The 17,338-nt window shown below is 60.3% G+C and overlaps 1 protein-coding gene across 2 annotated transcripts in view; it reads left to right on the top strand.

Annotated features, from left to right (window-relative positions):
• The first annotated feature begins 255 nt into the window (after positions 1-255).
• Positions 256-17,338, top strand: part of Olfm1 (olfactomedin 1) — a 31,334-nt gene continuing 14,251 nt past the window's right edge. Inside the window, exons 1-3 of one of the 2 annotated variants that reach the window (XM_090330905.1) lie at positions 256-641; positions 11,687-11,836; positions 15,958-16,113. In XM_090330905.1, coding sequence (XP_090187031.1) covers positions 576-641; positions 11,687-11,836; positions 15,958-16,113 — 372 coding nt within the window. In that variant the 5' untranslated portion in view covers positions 256-575. Of the gene's footprint in view, positions 642-9,741; positions 9,986-11,686; positions 11,837-15,957; positions 16,114-17,338 lie in introns of those variants that run through there. The other variant, XM_090330904.1, reaches the window with a different exon arrangement.

The raw sequence follows: 17,338 nt of genomic DNA on the forward strand, positions 1-17,338 counted from the left end.
GGCCCCAGGCCCCGGCCGGAGAGAATGGAGGTTTCTGCCCCAGTTCAATTTCCCCCGCCTTTTTGATGTCACATCCTGTCCCGGCCTGCTTCCCACCCCCCCCCCAGCGCCGCCCTCCCCCCCTCCCTCCCTCCCTCCTCCCCTCGGGCGCGGCGCGGGTCCCCGGCCACCACCCCGCCCCCGCCGCCGGCGAGCAAACTTTTGGCACCCACCGCAGCCCGCGCGCGCCGCCGGGCTCCGCGGGGCGCGCCTGTCCACCCGTGCCAGGCGCGCGGAGCGGAGGGGCGCGGGGCGGAGGGGCGCGGAGCGGAGGCGCAGCCCCCGCCCAGCCGGCCCAGCCCTGCCCCGGAGGCAGCCGCGCCGGAACCCGGACCATAAATATGCAGAGCGGAGGCCGGGCGCAGCCGAGCCCGCGCGCCGCCCGCCCCGGGTGCTGAGCCCCCGCGCCCAGCCTCGCCGGAGCCCAGCCGCGGCCCGAGCCCGAGCGCGTCCGCGTCCGCCCGCACCCGCGCCCGCGCAGCCGCCGGCCCGCAGCACCAGGCCCCGCACGCCAGGACGCCGAGCGGCCGCGAGCCATGCCGCCCGCCCGGAAGCTCCTCGGCCTCCTCGTCCTCCTCCTGATGGGCACCGAACTCACCCAAGTACGTGCGGCCAACGCCATTTTCCTCCCGCAGGCGCTGGCGCGGCCCGGGGCGCCCCGCGAAGTCGGGGAGCCGCGCCTCGGGACGGGGGAGGGGGCGAGCCGGGGTCAGCCCGAGCCCCACCGCGCCTGGCTGGGCACCCGACTCCCGCCGCCAAGTTCTGGGGGCAGCGCGGGGGCCCCCGCCGGGGGCTGGCGCGGGGCGGGGGCGCTGAGACCCAGGAGCCGGCAGCCCCGGCGTCCTGGAGGCTGGGGGACCTAACACCTGCCGGTCCACACGCGACCCTAGGTGGCCGGTCCACCCCTGCCTTTGGGCCAAACGCTGCCTCCCTCCCTCCCCCCAAGCGGGCAGCGGGAGCCCGGCGGGAAGGACGGGCAGGCTGCGCCCTGGGCACTGGGGTGCATTGTTGGATTAAGGTGGAGGACTTGGGGGGCTGGGGCCACATGCAGGGCGAGGTGCCCCGTGCGCGTGGCACCCCCCGCCCCAGGCATTTCCTTGTGCGCCTCCCTCCCTGAAGCATGGACCAGCCAAGCACAGCGTGTCTGGGGCTGGGATTCTCCATTTTCAAAATGCATCTGGGCTGGGGTCTGGGAGGAGCGCGGCCAGCCGGCTCCCAGCAGGGAGGCGGCTCTGGGTACGGGTGCCCACTTGCTCGGAGCAGCTTGCCAGCGTCCGCTGCTCTGGAGGGATGTTAAAATGCCCCTTCCCCGGTGCCACAGTGCCACGCTCGGAGCATGGACTCTGGTCCTCGGGTGTTGAAAGTCCCAGTGGTGGACAGGCAGACCGCCCCTTGGCTCCAGCCTCCGGCACTGGGATCCTGCCGGCTTCCCTCCTGCCTGCCTCAGAATAAAAGGAAACAAAGGCGGGAGAAGAGCATGGGAAGAGCAGGGAAGCGGGAGGAGGACCTCAGGGAGAAGACTCTGGAGCAAGCTTTCCTTGTTTGCGGGCTCCCTGGCTCTGCCTAGCATACAGAGTCCAAGCCACAGTCCCACAGGGAGCTCTTCCAGCCTGCTTACTATCAGCACCCCTTGTCTGGGTGCCACCGGGTGGCTGGTCGGCTGCCCCTAGAGAGGCACCCGATGGCCTCTGGGACAGAAGTTTCCTGGGCCCTGGGAGGTGGGGGAGGCCTGGAGCACGGTGTTGGCTGTGTGGGCAGATGGGTGGATACGTGTGCGTTCATGCATGTGCCCGCAGGTGCAGAAAGGAGCCCCACAGGTCTGGAGTAGTATGGAGCCACCTGGCCACATACCACACCTGTGCCTGACAGCCACACAATCAGATGGCTGGTTGTGGAAGTGGCCACCCTGAAGGCCCTCAAAGCCTCAGTGGCTTTCACCTCCCCACCTCCCAGCTTCCATCGCCAAGCAGCAAAGTGCTTCTTTTCTCCAAGTCCCCTTTGTGTCTTTTAAAAGATCCCGTGTTTTGGGCGGGGAAACTTTTCATCTAACTTGAGTGGGAAGCTTTGTCTGGGTGACAAGGTGCTCACATGCATGCATGGCAAAGCCGCCCGCGTGTCAGGCTCAGCTTAGCCGGCTCCGGCCTCGGGACACCTGCGTCTTCAGATGTGGTCAGGAGCCTGCCGGCGGCCGTCAGGACCCTGGTCAGCTCCCGGTCAGCTCCCCAGTCTCCCTGGCAGGAAGGGAAATGTTTTCTTTGCTTACTCAGGTCTCCCTGGGAGACGGGGCCTGGCACATCTCTGGGGGATGTGTCCTCAGCTCAGTCTGGGGCCACCTTTCAACTCCACCCCGCAGCTCCACCCTCCCAGAACAGGCACGCTGTTGGGATCTTGTGTGGGGAACTTGTCTATGAAAGCTTCTGGGATCTCAGCCTCCCCTCAATTCTGCCCCACATCTGTGGACCCCATCTGGAGGCTTTCAGTTGCCTTTAGCCTCCCAGGGGGAGTCCGTGATAGGGCTGGGCTACGCTGAGCCTGAAGCTGCATGGGTTTAGCCATGCCTAGGAATCTGCATTCCCAGGCTCCCTGACCAGTCCTCCAGCCACCTGCTGTCCCAACTCACTGCAGGCAGAATGTGCTCACAGTCACACTTGGCTTTGCAGTTCCTGTAAAAAACGGCACAAGATGGCAGGAGTGCAGAATGTTCAGACCAGCTAGCCTCTGTGGATGGGACCAGTCAGAGACAGAGGGTTCTCCTACTGCACTGAAGGAGCTCTGCTTCCCTGAGCAGGGCCGACAGGGGTGGAGTGTGGAGCATGTGTGAGGCCATCTGTCCTCCTGACAGATGCTCACCACGCAGGCCACTCAATCGAACGCCGGCTGTGGACTCGAAGTCAGAGGTCCACACGAACTCTGTCCTCAGACAGAAAGACCCATGGTGTCCTGTTGTTCTGTGGTTCTTGATAAAAGGCTGGTATTTCCCGACACCCGGGGAGCACAGCAGTATCACAGAGCCTCCCGGGGGGGTCAGCCTCACCTTCATGAGCAGGGGGCACCCTCAGGCTTCCTGAGCTCCAGGCCCACCTGTCAGGGTGCTGTCAGAAGGGTGGGAACCTCTCGACTGTGACCTTGAACCCAGGGGCCTTTCTTCTTACTCCAGTCCCTCCAGGCACTGGCTTGGTGACCTGGAGACGGCTGGTATCTTCTTTGGAGTCTGAACTTCTGGGGTTTTCAAATAGGGAGGATTAAGCTGCATGATTTCCCACACACCTCCCTACCCCGGTCCCCCGTCCTGCCTTGCTCCCTCTTCCTACCAGCTAGTTGAATTTAACCCCATCAAGTCTTGGCTTACAGTGACAGGCCAATCGGAACCCTTGCCACCTGGCACCTGTGGCTAGACTCACTGAGGACAGACCCGAGGCTCTGTCATTGATTAAAGAGGTGGGCGCTGCCTACACATGGCTCTGGCCGGGGGTACAGGGCCAGGGGAGATGATCCCAACTCGGCTCCGAGTTCTTGTGAGTCCATGTGTGAGCACAGTGCGGGAAGATGGGGGCTGAGAGCGAGGACTGCGAGGACAGGAGCCCCTGAAGACAGGGCCAGGACTTTGGCTCCCATACCAAGTGCTCCCGACCTGTGTGTGGAGTGGAGTGTGTTTGATTTAGCTTAGGTGGAGGTGGCCCTTCCTGAGAGTTGGGCACAGCGCGTCCTAACTGGGCCATGTGAGCGTGCAGTCGTCGAAGCAACGTGTCTACAGCATGTCCGAGGGCCACTCTTGTGGTGCTGGTTTGTCTTCGGGCTGTATTGAGTGACTACTGCATACCTGGACTTTGTGAGCTGTTTGCTGCTCTGTAAGGAGCTGTGGTCAGCCCTGGCCCACGTGCAGTCGGGTGTAGGGGACAGAGCAGTGACTCTGATGTCACCTCTCAGACTCCCAGCGAGCCTGAGCCTGGGGGTCCCTCCTACACGCCATCTGCCAGGCCAGCTGCTCGGCTTTTGGTCCCTCTTCCACCTTGGTGAATGGGGAGAAAAGGAGACAGAATTAGGGTCTTTTCAGACTCCTGGGATTTTAGCCTTTGCACTGGAGTGGGTGATGGGTGGCTCGGAGATACCAGCCTGCGTCCCTCCTCCCTGTCCCTCGTGGCCCCAGCTCTGTTTCACACCTGGAGCACCTAACTTCAGGTGCTTGTCAGACAGAGGGAAAAGGAGCAGTGAGAAAATCCGATCCCTGTCATGGAGTAAACGCAGAGTCACAGACTCTGTTTTCTCGCTGGGGCCAGAGCGCTGCAGGCTGGGCTGCTGACACTGAGAAGTCTGGGGCGTCTGGAAGGGGGCAGAGGGACCAGTGAGTGGCAATCCAGCTCAGAGGCGGAGCTCCCTTCCCACCACGGAAGGCCAGTGGCCTCTGGTGAGTCCCTTTGGAGGGGGACAGCTGGTGAGAGCCCACGGTTCATGCTGACGGAACCTAGGGATCTCTGTCCCCTTCACAGCACTGTGACAAGTCACACAGCAGCCCTGTGGAAGGGGGCGGAGCCGACACAGCCTTTGGCCACACCTCCAGGCTGTCTGACAGGCTGTGGCCCTCCAGGTCCCTGTGGCCTGCAGCCACCGAAAAGAACCTGGGCCACGTGCATGTCCTTGTGACCTGTCCCCAGGTGTGGCTTCATGGCTGCTGGTGGCAGTCCCTGCTTCCTTCCCACCTAGGTTAAGATGCATGGTTGCTGTGTGGGTGGCCACGTGCTTGTATGTAGGGGCTGTTTACTCGGATCCTGGATCTCTCCTCAGTGTTCCTTATGTACTGTGCAGGGACAGTGTGGGGACAAAGTCTGGCAGGAGGCGCCCCGCCGTGTAGCACCCACCTGGCCCATCTAGCAGCACGAGCAGGCGCACACTTACCCTCCCTGACTCCGAACCCTGCAGCGCCCCCTCTACCCAAGCGCACAGCATTGCTCTGACAAGAAGGGAACCCCACTTGCTGTGGTGGGTGGGTGGGGGAAGGAGACAGGGGTGCCTGTCGCAGGACTGCTAGGAAAGTTCCTCACACCCAGTCCAGGCCCGGGGAGACCCAGGAGAGACCGGCGCTGTCTGGGCACAGCATCCTGGTCTTCGGAACCCACAGTCCCGGAATCCTCAGCCCCAAGTAGGGAGGCACCGACCTCTGTGGCTTCAACGTGGTCCGGCTGTGAGTGCGCCAGAGGCAGTGTTTGTGAAAACAGCGTGGTGCATACTGGAGAGCAGACAGAGGGGTGGAGAGCGGCTATGGTGGGGAGCCCTCTGGGTGGTCCGAGGGCGTGGGGCTGACCGAGACCCCATCTCCCAGAGGCGGGTGGGCATCAGTGGTGGCCGCCCACACTGAAGGAGAGCTGGGACAGTTTGAAAATTGGCTGCAAGGGGGAGGTTGCACTCTCAGGACTACAGCCCCTCGCTAGCCATCTGCTGGCTGTGCTGACACCTGCGCCCCAGAGCCTCTGTGTCCTTCCCACCTTTGGTATCAGGCTGGCTGCTGCCCACTGGGCCTTCTCATCTGGGGACCCACATGTTGCCAGCCAGGCTCTCCCATGGGAGAGGGACAGGGAGGGCATCCTGAAACATGCGTGGCACAGAAAGCTGTGCAGAAGTGCCACCGCCCTCTCACTGGGCAAAATAGCAGGGGTAGAGGCAGACCTGGGGCCTGGGCAGGGCTGCAGAGCTGGGCACCTCTGCCCCTCCATTGCTGGCTCTGCCTCTGCATCTCTGTCTGTCTCTGCCCTCCCTCCCACCCCCTCCTCTCTTCCTTCTTCCCTCTCAGTTTCCCTTTCTCCCTCTTTCTTTCTCTCCTGTTTCCCTCGAGCTGCTTGTTTGACGTCATCTAAGAACACCATACATGTTATTGAGCTGCCCTTTGGCGACGTCCCTTGGCTGGGGAGCCTCAAAGCAGTGGCCCCTGTGGGCCCTAGGGCCTGGGCAGGGTCTCACGCTGTGGACCTCCATCCTCTGGCTGTGAGGTGGTGATGGTCGGCCTGCCATGCTGACTCGGTGTGGTGATTCTGTAACCCCTCCTGTGTGCCCACCCTGGCAGGGCAGCAATGTGCAGGCGGGGGCTTCCTTGCCCTGTCTGCAGACTGAACCCCCTCTTGAAGCTGTGACATTGGACCTGCCCCTGTTTTCACATGTGTGGGGGAGGTTGGAGGCAGAGTGGTATAAGGACAGACACATGGTCAGTCTATACTCGTCTTGTCTGGTGACCCAGTACCTCAAGGCTGGCCCACAGTGCGGGTCTGGCCGCTCTCTCAGCGCAAGCCCTCTCTGAGCCTGGAGTCTGCAGCAGCGCTGCCTGGGGTCTTTCTTGAGGACCAGTGATGTCATGCGATCCCCTGGTGCTCTGGGCGGAGCACCTGCTCAGTCAGTGTGAGGATGACTCAGTGTCGCACGCCACGCGGGTGACATTTGTTTCCCGGGAAGTCGAGTGGAAACTGGGGCTTGGATTCCTCTTTTGGAACGCTGGGTGTCGGCCAGCAGCGTGGCATGGACCCTTTCATGCAATGCCCGCGTCAAGCCTTCCTTCTGGAAGCACTGGGTAGCCTTGGAATTGAAACCACGCTTGTTCCTGGTCTTTCTGATGACCCTGGCCGCCATGTCAGCAACGGCAGTCACCCTTGATTTGAGGGCCTCCGCTTCGGGGCATCCCAGGCGCAGGCGAGAGCTGCTCAGGGAAAGGCAGGGTCAGCAGGCTGGAGCTGGGGGACTCAGCCTTCCCACGGGGGGGGGGTGCTGTTTACTTCTCTGGGAGCTTCAACAACAGTGGGCAGATAATGAGCAGGACTGACAGGCAACAGAGACATGAGGTTTGGCTTTTCCTGCTGAAATGCTTTGACATTTCAGATCACTTTAGTTTCCAGGGACCTTTGGAATTGTCAGGCCCAGCCCCGATCTGGCTAGATCAATGTGTTTTATAAAAGAATTACTCTAGCCCAGCCCCGGGGTGGCTCACGCCTGTAATCCCAGCTTAGAAGCAGGAGACTGAGATCTGAGGCTCAAGCTTTGAAGCCCCAGCAGGAAACTCCAGGAGACTCTTATCTCCAGTTTACCAAAAAGCTGGAAGTGGAGCTGTGGCTCCAGTGGTAGCCACAGCAAGCCTTGAGCAAAATGAGCCCAGGGACAGAGCCCAGGCCCTAAGTTCAAGCCCTAGGACTGGCACCAAAATAAACAAATAAAAATAAAAGAATGCTCCTCAGCAGGTCTCAGCCTCCCCAACATGCCAGTGGCCCTGGAGAGCTAGGATATGGGGGTTTCACCTTGTGTCCAAAAGGCTGGAGAGCACCCCTGGCTGAAAAGCCTGAGGTCTGCTCCCTCCCGTCCCGTTCTTCTGAGCGGACTGTGGCTTCTTTCTTGCATTTGTCTTCCAGCAGCCCAGCCAAGTGAAGCTCTTCAGATTTAATGTAGCAGTTGTAAATCCTTCTGGGACCTTTGCCCCTAAAACCAGACCAGAACGTCTTTAACACGGGCAAAGATTCACCATCATCGTCATTACCATTTGTACCAACTTACCTGGGGCTTGACCACCTGGCATGGAGCTCTGGATTCGGGGTTACTTTTGTGTTGAGGGAGTACATCAGTACAACATCACCCCCAGGGGGTGGTGCTGAGCCCGAGGCTGGGGTAGGTCATAGGTGGGGGGGGGGCATCACACTGACTTTAAATCTCAGCATTACAACTTACCTGAGCAAGCACTGCTGGGCTGACTCCTCTTCTGCACTGTGGGTGACGAGGACTGTCTCCTGTCACTTTTACTGGGTACCAAGCTTGTTCAGTAACAATTGATTTATTCTTATGTATGCCTGGCTAAGGAGAGTTACTGCCGCTAAACTCAGTTTACATATGGGGGCACGGAGGCACTGAAGGCTAATTAATTAGAGGGGCTCCCATCTCCCAGTTAGTGGCAGAGCCAGAGGTTAGTCCCTGCCACCTATCTGGAGCCAGACTGGCTCTTGGAGCCCAGAGGACTTCTGCTAGCTGAGTATTTTGCTTTGAAGCCCCAGGAAGGTTCACTGCCCAGAAAATGTTCTGTGGTGGAGAGTGCCCAGAGAAGCCATTTTTGTCTCTGTGTTTCTGACCAGGGATTCCACATTTCTGTGTCTCACACCCAGCGCTAAGTAAGTGCCACGTAAACATGTGGCCTCTGAGATGGCCTGAGAGTTCTTTGGCTTGGAGTGGACTGGATTTGGAGTTGTTCCAGCCCCACCCGCGCTGGGAATCGGGTGTGGTCTGGCAGACGCAGCGGTGGCCTGGCACCGGTGTATGACTGGGGGAGGAAGGCAGCTAGCTCCATCAGGGTGGATTCCTGCGGGCCAGGCCTGAGGGACCCGCTGGTTCTGACACGGAGCCTGTAGTACCAGCTTGCACTGGGAGATGGCGCCCTTCCCCAAGAGTTGTAATGTGCTGGCCTCTAACCCAGATCTGTGCCACCAATGCCTTTGAATTAACCAGAAAACAAAAAACAAAGCTCAGGACTCCTTTAGCCAGCCAACCTCACACTTAGGCCAGGGTCATCTTGACTGTGACCAAAGCCCTCTCCACACAAGCCCCAGGAGGATGCCATCATGCCCTGGCAGGCACCGGGGAGTGGCTCGCTGCCCCACAGCCCGCTCTGTATCCTTTAGAAAAAGCAGGTGGAAACCGTGTCATGAGTGGTCTGGAGGAAAGTCCTGGGCACCGCTTTCCCCAGAGCAGAGGCCACATGGACTCACAGGTGTTTGGTTTGGTGCCCTGCCACTTCTGCCAGTGACTCCAGTTGCTCAAAGACCCTGGGCTAGGAGGCTGGCAGTCTGTGCCGGCAATCCTGAGCTGTAGAGCTGAGTTCTGGGCAGGGAAGCTGTGCACCTGAGCCCTTCTACACACACACACGCACGTGCATACACACACACACTTGCATACACACACATGCACACACGCACACACACACGTGCACACACATGCATATACACACACACATGCACACACACACATCTTCTCCCAGACCCCTCAGCCCAGACTCCAGTTCCCCCCCCCCACACACACCCCTCACACTTGTGGATGGGCCCCTGTCTGGCCCTCCCCGCTCAGACTTGCTTGCAGACCGACACCTCTGAGGATGGTGGATGGTTTTGTCGTCTGTTGTTCGTGTTGTTCCCGGCCCCTGTGCGGGCAGAGGCCCCCACCATACAGGGGACGGGGCGTCTCTGCGTGCTGGCTGGGAGCTCAAGCCACCCAGGAAGGGGCTGGCAGCCCGCCACCCCGACCCCGCTCCAGGCCCCAGGGCCAACCCGCCTAAGGTGTGTGTGCGCCTCAGGGACCGCGTTTTGCCCGTCCCGGGGTCACCCCAGCTCGGCAGCCAGCCGGGGTGTGCAGACCTGGCGGCCAGCAGCCAGGGGGCGGCGGGGAGCCGGCGCGCAGAGGAAAAATCCACCCATTTCCTGGGCAGATTGCGTCGCCGCCGCCGCCCGGCCGAGTCCCCGCCTCCCGGCCGCGGCCCCCGCGCGCAGCCCGCGCCGCGCTCAGAGCCCGGCGGCCCAGCTCGGTGGCGGAGCGCGGGGCGCGGCGGGCGCGCGGCGCAGCGCGGGGCGGGCGGCGGGCGCGCGGGGCCGGCGGGCCTCCTCCCTGCGCCGGGGCGGCGCGGCCATGGCCAGGGCGCGCGGGGCGGCGGCGGCGGGCGGGCGGCGGCGGGCCGAGGGGCCCGGGGGACGCGGCCGGGCGCCCCTGCCCGCCGCGGTGCCCGCCGCCTGAAGCTGCCCGGGGCGCGGGAGCCGGCGCGGCGCGGGCGCCAGGGGCCGCGGGAGGCACGATGTCGGTGCCGCTGCTGAAGATCGGGGTCGTGCTGAGCACCATGGCCATGATCACCAACTGGATGTCCCAGACGCTGCCCTCGCTCGTGGGGCTCAACACCACCAAGCTGTCGGCGGCCAGCGGCGGGACGCTGGACCGCAGCACCGGCGTAAGTGCGCCGCCCCGCGCGCCCGCGGCCCCTCCCGCCACCCTCGGGTCCCCCCCGCGGCCGCAGCCGGGCTGGGCGGGCTCCGGCGGGGCTGGGGCTCCCGGGGCCGGAGCGGGGGCGCAGGGCCCGGGCCGGGCGCGAGCCGGAGCCCTGCGCCACGGCCCCCGCCCCCCGCGCTCTGGGGAGCCGTGCTTTCCCAGCCTGCTCCACTGGGGAGGGACCTGGGGACCGGCGCGGGGGGCTGCTGAGGTCGGGGGCCCTCCGTCAGCAGAAGTAGAAGGCTTGGGGAACCGAGGCTGCGACTTGGGGACTTGTCCAAGGTCACTCGGCGAGGAAGGGGTAGAGACGTGGCTAGGCAGGGCGACTCTGCCCTGCCAGGCTCTTGTCCGCCTGACTTTGGAAAAGCCGGGCTCTGGGCTGCACTGGCCAGGAGTGGGGCCCCACGGTTCCGCGTCTCCCCTCTGTTGCCACCGTCCCAGGGCGCCCCTGTCCCCTGTGGTGTTAAGGCCCATAGAGTCCCCCTGGAGGTGGGCGCAGAGGGGCTGCCCTGCCCACCCTCCCTCCTGCCTCAGAAACCCATCTCTTCTTCTGCCTTCTGTCTAGGGGCAAAGGGTGGGCAGGTTCTGGCCCCTCTGGGGCCCGGCTGACTTCTGTGGCTGGAGAGAGCTGCGGTAGGATCGCCTCCTCTTTACTGGAAAGGAGAGGTGAAGGGAGGTGGTCCTCGCCAGCTCACTCTCCCAGGCCATCAAGGGCTCTGTGCTCTTGCTCTGGTCTCTGTGCTGGGACTCCAGCCTGGGACCCCGTGCCTTCTGCCTCTCCTGGTTGAAAATTGCCTTTTCCATCACAATGACTTTCCTCCCCAGCCTCCACGTCCTGAGTTTCAGGGCTTGGAAGTGAATGAAATCAAATAGATCACTACTCCACACTCGCCCCGCCCAGCCCTCCTCCCAGCCCATCTAAAAATAGCAGGGAGGTGACCGGAGGCCTGGAGCAGGCTTGGAGCCTGGGCAGGCAGCAGGGGCCCGCCTGCAGGAGGGGGTCGGGCTTGCTGCCTGTCCGCCTGGCGGCCAGTGCACCGGAGCAGGGGTCCCGGGGCTGCGGCCTCCTGATGGTCTTGGGGCAAGCCTCAGCCCTGAGGTTTCAAGTGTCATCCCGTGTCATTGGCACTTTGGTGGCATCACCAAATGGCTTGTGGGTGGGAGCCTGCGTGGAGTTGGGAGCCTGGTGTGTTTGCCGGGATGCCAGCAGGGAGGTGGCGAGCTCAGCCAGAGTGGCTCTGGGTGGGGGCTGTCACCAAAAGCTTGGTTGGGGGGAGAGAAGTGGGTACGCTGTGTCTGTGAGTCATCAAGCCACTGGCTTTCCTGCCTCCCCTCCTCATCCAGCTGTGGCGTCTGCTGGCCCCTCCCTTCTCCCCAACGCAGCAGTTGAGACAGATGTCAATGCAATGTGTGTTTCTTGGGTTGAACTTGGATTGTAGATGCTCAGAAGAGCCATGTCTTTCTCTTCTGTCTTCTCTTGGTGACCCTGGTGTTTAACCAGTGCCTCCTCATTCCCAGGACCCTTCCCGGGAATACCTAAGCGTCGCTGCGCTATTTCTGCATGCCTTTTCCCTGGGTTGGCCGTGCACATTGTCCTCTAAGGTCACTGCCCCGATGCCTGTCTCACCTTCTCCCCCTCCCCGCCCCACCTGTGTCTCTCCAGGTGCTGCCCACCAGTCCTGAGGAGAGCTGGCAGGTGTACAGCTCTGCCCAGGACAGCGAGGGCAGATGCATCTGCACCGTGGTGGCCCCTCAGCAGACCATGTGTTCACGGGACGCCCGCACAAAGCAGCTGAGGCAGCTACTGGAGAAGGTGAGTCTGTGCAGGGGGCGTGGGCATGGGCGTGCATGCTTGCATGCATGTGTGCGTGCACAAGCACACACAGGCCTAAGACAATACCAAGGATGGCCTAACCAGTCTGATGCAGGTTGCACCTTGGACCTTTTTTATTTTGCCAATCCCGGGGCTTGACTCAGGGCCCGGGCACTGCCCTTGGACACTTTTTCCTGGAGGCTAGCGCTCTGCCACTTGAACTTCAGCCCCCCCTTCCAGAATTTTCTGTATGTGAGGTGCCGAGGACTCGAACTTGGGTCTTTGAGCATGCCAGGTGAGCTCTGTACACTAAGTGACACTCCTGGCCTGCACCTGGGACCTTTGTTGGCTCAAAGTATTGGAATGAGTGAGTAGGAGATGAGTGAATGGTTGGATAGATGGACAGGCCTCCCTGCCCCACACCGTCTAGTTGAGTGACGCTTGGTCTAGCTCAAGTACTTGGGACCTTGGGGGCGGGGGCGGCTGCCAGTGCAGCCTTCTTCGTAGGCTGGGTGATTCTGCTTGCTGTGGAGTTGAGTTGTTGGGTGTAGCTGACCAGGGCTTGGCCCGCCACCACGAATGCATTCTGGAACACGTTGTCACTTGGTCGTCCACAGTGACAACAGTGAGGCTGGGCTCTGTCACACAGGAGCCATTGGGTTGGGGGATTTCAGCAGGGAGTTTGGCTTCACCACACAGCTGGTTGGCAGGGCTCAGTGCCCTCCTGGCACCTGTGTTTGGCCTCCACTCCCCTCCACTCCTCTTTATTTCATGACTCATCGCGTAGCAGTTAATCCAAGCACCAGGGTCCCCAGAGAAGGAGACATGGGAGCCCCTCCTTGTCCCACCTGCCTCCCTTCTCTCAGAGAAGGAAGCATTTGTAGGTGGCCCCTTGGGCAGAGGGGTCACACCAAACATCAGCAGTTGGGCCTCAGTCTAAGCTGCTGCCTGGCTTGGCAGGTGGTGCAGCCAGAGGTGCCAGCCTCACCCTGTGCCAGGACCAGGAACCCACAGTGGGAGAGCAGTTTGCCAGGATCCTCGGATCTCAGCCTCCTGAGCAGCTAGGGTTACAGGCATGAGCACGGCACCCCCAGGCACTGGCTCAACTTGGAGGAGACTGAGAGGGTGGGGAGGGGGCCCAGGGGAAGAGGGAAGGGTTGTCACCTTCAGCCACCTGAGTAAACCATTGGAAAGAATTAAAATGCGTTTAACAGATTCCACGAACATTTATTAACACCAAACTAGACAGAAGTCTAATTGAGCCTTTAATTATTCAGAAGTGTAGAGGAGGGGGATGGGCTTGGAGGGGCTGCCAGCGCCCCAGGCAGAGGAGCCCAGCGAGAGGGGAGAGAGCCGGGAAGTGGGTTCCAGAAAGCTGGAGGGGGGCCCCTGGGAATGAGGCCATGCAGTGTTCCTTTCTGCCTACGCAGGCCACGGCATTGCTGCTTAAAAATTTAAAGCCCTATTTCACGGTGCACCGCTCTATTTTGAGCAGGCGGGAGCCATTGGTGAGAGGAGAAGCCCTTGGCTTTGTGTACCGGGTTTTACAAGGAGCGGCCTGCGCTCTCCTACCCTGGGTCTGGCCAGTGCCCTGCCTTTCTCCTCTCCTCCCCTGGTGCCCGAGTGGAGGGCTGGGGCCTGACACAGACCCCATCCTGGCCAGAGAATCAGGGAAGAGGCTCCAGGTCTGGTGCCCTGTCCTTGGGAGACTGTAGCCGGCCAGCTAGTTCCCTTTGTACAGCCTGGTTCTGTGAAGCCCTCCGTCCAGCCAGGTGGCAGAGCAGCAGGTCCCGGGGACCTGTCCTGCAGCGCTCAGTATCTCACCAAGATGCCTGGACATCTGTCCTGAGGCGAGGAGCAGCCTGGGTGGAAGGTCTCAGGTGGGGTGGAACACATGAGCGGATTCCGAGGGTGGGGTGGTGGGACTGGCTGGGACTTGGTGGCTTCCTTTGTCTGAGCCTTGGTCCCCGGGTGGAACTCAGAGGAGCTCACTCCCCCGGGCTTTATCCAGATCAAATGAGATCAATACATCACCAACCCAGCCCGGTGCCTAGGACACAGAGACTGTGCCATAAATACTAGCAATTAGTGCTTCTCTGGAGGCCTATATGCAGCTGGTGCCCTTTCCTGAGCCCCAGTGCCTGCCGCCACACTGGCAAGGGCACCTCAGCGACCTTGGGGGTGTGTCCTGGAAGAGAGGGTGTGCCCCAGGAGGGGCTCTGTCCATTCTCAAAGCTTTGGCCCGGGGGCTGGCCAGCAAGTGTATGGGCAAGGTTAGAACTTAACATCTTTATCATTTTTTTTTTTTTTTGCCAGTCCTGGGCTTGAGCTCAGGGTCTGAGCACTGTCCTTGGACTTTCTCAAGGCTAGAGCTCTACCACTTGAGCCTCAGCACCACTTCCAGCTTTTTTCTATGTATGTGGTTCTGAGGAATCAAACCCGAGTCTTCATGCATGCTAGGCAAGCACTTTAATCACTAGGCCAAACTCCCGGCCCCATCTTCACCATTTTTTAATGTAAAGGTTGGTCTTAAAAATTTGATGAAAACATACACCCTCTGGAAGACAAAGAGCCCACCCTGCTGTGCCTGGCTTCCTGCCAAAGCCAGCTCCCCTCCCTTCCCCTCCCCTGCGCAAGGTCTTCCTTTTGCTCTTAGAAGCAGGAGGGGAGTGGGAAGAAGGAAGCTGTTCTACAGGGGCTCCTTGGAATATTGAGCATGGGACTCAAGTCTGGGGTTCAGTGTGGGTGCAGCCCAGCCTCCTTCTTCCCTGAGTTTCCTGTCCAACCCCCCCTTGCCAACAGGGCAACATTTCCACAGCCTCTCCTACCCTGGCTCCTCTGGGGGCCTCCCTGGAGGTGGTGGCTCTGTGAGCAACAGTTACTCAAAGACCAAATAAGACTTGTGAGAGGAAGAAGAGAAAGGCAGCGAGGCAGAGGCCTTTGCTTCCCAAGGACCGTAGAGAGAATGGAGGCGTAATTGGGCCCGTATTATTCTATCCATACGGACTTCATGTCCAAAGGTGAATTTGCCTGTGTTACTTTCCCATCACAAGCCCTAAACCCCTGTGTTTGTAAGTGCTGACTGGGCAATGAATGTCGGCCGTCTCCCACCTAGCGTGCTTTGCTGGCCTGGAGGTTTACAGGGAGGCCAGGGGCCCAGTCAACCCTCATTGCCGCAAGCCGGGGTCTCCTGCTGGATAACTTTGTTCCCTGGAAAATGTAGGATTTTCAAATTCAGCAGAAAATCAGTCAGGAAGATTTGCTGTTACAACATGCCACCCTCCCCCTAGTAATTGGATTAGATGCTGTGAAAATGACCTGAACTGGGCTGCTGCATCCTCGTCCTGGCTGCTCCCTCCTTCCCTCCCTCCCTACTTCCCTCCCTCCCTCCCCCCCCTCTCTCTCTCACACACACACACACATACACACACACACACACACACACTTACAGAGTGTTTGCATGCCAGCACACGCCAGTTTCCTGGAAATGCGATACCCTGGCAGGCGGCTGTACCCAAACTGTTTTCCTTTTGAGCCCTCTGGAATCCTATTGAATATTAAGTTCCATCTCAAGGCGAGACTCAATTCGGATGTGCCCGTGAGGATGTAAAACAGCGATTCTTCATTCGCTGGTGATTGATTCCCGACTCCGGGTTCTGAATGTGTGCATTTGCCGAGCCGTCATCAGCCTATGATGTTGTAGGGGTGATGGATGGCCGTGTGGGGGGCGGGGAGAGGCTGCCAACGGCCCCTGCGAGACACTCGGTGGGACTTAGGGGAGAGGCGGACTTGTGCCAGACACCTCCGTCCATCTCCATCGTTTGCCCCTTGAGATGGAATACACACAGGCCCCACCTGGAAATAGAGGAGGCCTGACTCCCAGGCTTGGGGTCTCCCTGGCCCTCAGCCCCCCAGGAGACCCCAGGGATGAGGGGAAGGTCACTGAGTACTTGCCGCATTTGGGGGGCCCTTGGTCCTCACGGTCCCAGACTGCCTGGTAATTGGTGTGTCATGCAGGGGTGGTGCACTGCAGGAGAGGCTGGCGCCCCATCCCAGCAGGCGATGGGATGGCAGACCGGACAGCCCTAGCTCCCAGCCTTGAACCTGTTGCCCATTCACAGGTGCAAAACATGTCCCAGTCCATCGAGGTGCTGGACAGGAGGACCCAGAGGGACCTGCAGTATGTGGAGAAGATGGAAAACCAGATGAAGGGGCTGGAGTCCAAGTTCAAGCAGGTGGAGGAGAGCCATAAGCAGCACTTGGCCAGGCAGTTCAAGGTATGTGTGTCCTTCCCCTCCTCTCCTTCCTTACCTCTCCCTCTCCCTTCATCCTTTCCCCTACCTACCTCCTTTTCCCCTGCACCCTCCTCCTCTTTCTTCCTCTCTGCTTTTCCTGTCCCCTGCCAACTCCTCCTCCTCCTCTCCCCCCTTTCCTCTTCTGTGGCTGGGCCTGCTTTCCTTTCCCCACAGAAATAGTGATTGGGATCTGGAGGGCTACAGCCAAAGTTGTCCCTGTGCCTTGCAAAAGTCCTCTATCATGGGGAGTGGAGGGGTTGGCCGCCCACGGGGGCCCTGGTTTGTCAGCAGACCCCCAGGGGGAGGGGGCTCTGGAGCAGGGGCTGCAGCACCAGCTGGCCTCTGAGCCTCCTGTCAGTCTGTGTGGGGCAGGGGGAAGGAGACCAGACCCTGTAGCACTTTCGGTGCCTTAGCTGGGCAGGAAGGAAATTGTCAGGCCTTGTCCGTGCATGTGTGCAGCAGGTGAATCACATTAGTCAAGGATTAGCTTAATCGATTAGAACCATTTCTGGGCAGAGATCCCTCAGGGCGGTTTTTTTTTCCACATTTGACCTAGTTTAACAGTGACAGGGCATAGCATAGATCATAGTGAGAGCCGTGCTCTCCAGGTGTCTGTGGACATTCAGCCCACTTCTCTTGGCCTGAAGTTGTATACACACATGTACACGTATGTATATACACACACAGATGGTTTGCCACACCCACATGGGGAGGCTGTACATCCCTTTAATGAAGACACACACACCTGCACCATGGTTAAGACTCTGGCCAGATGTAAGTGATGGGGGCAGGGTCCCACAGCCTGGCTGGACTGGAAATGGCTGACGTGTTTGCTCTTGCTTCCTGCCTTTTTATGCGAATGTTTTCCTGGATATGTTTCTGATGGAAGCAAGAGCTAATCCTCCTCTAAAAGCCATGCATTAGATAGTTGAGCTAATGAAATTCTGTAGTACATAAATAAAAGAGTGGCAGGCCTGGGTCTGCCCAGGTGAGATTCACCAGTTGGTCCTGTTCTGGCCAGGCAGACACATTTGTGTGTCCTTGTGGTGACTCTCCCTGGCTGGCTGGAGTGCACCCCTCCCCTCCCCTCTCCTCCCTCGTGCCCCTCCCCGCTAGGCACACCCCTCTGAAGGCAGGAGGATAGCAGCTACAGCAACTTGAGGTTGCTTACCTGGCAAGCGCTATCCACTGAGTTCTGGAGTTGGGG

This window comes from Megascapheus bottae, chromosome 3, assembly GCF_031878675.1.
Source record: "Megascapheus bottae isolate mThoBot1 chromosome 3, mThoBot2.hap1, whole genome shotgun sequence".
NCBI lineage: Eukaryota > Metazoa > Chordata > Mammalia > Rodentia > Geomyidae > Megascapheus > Megascapheus bottae.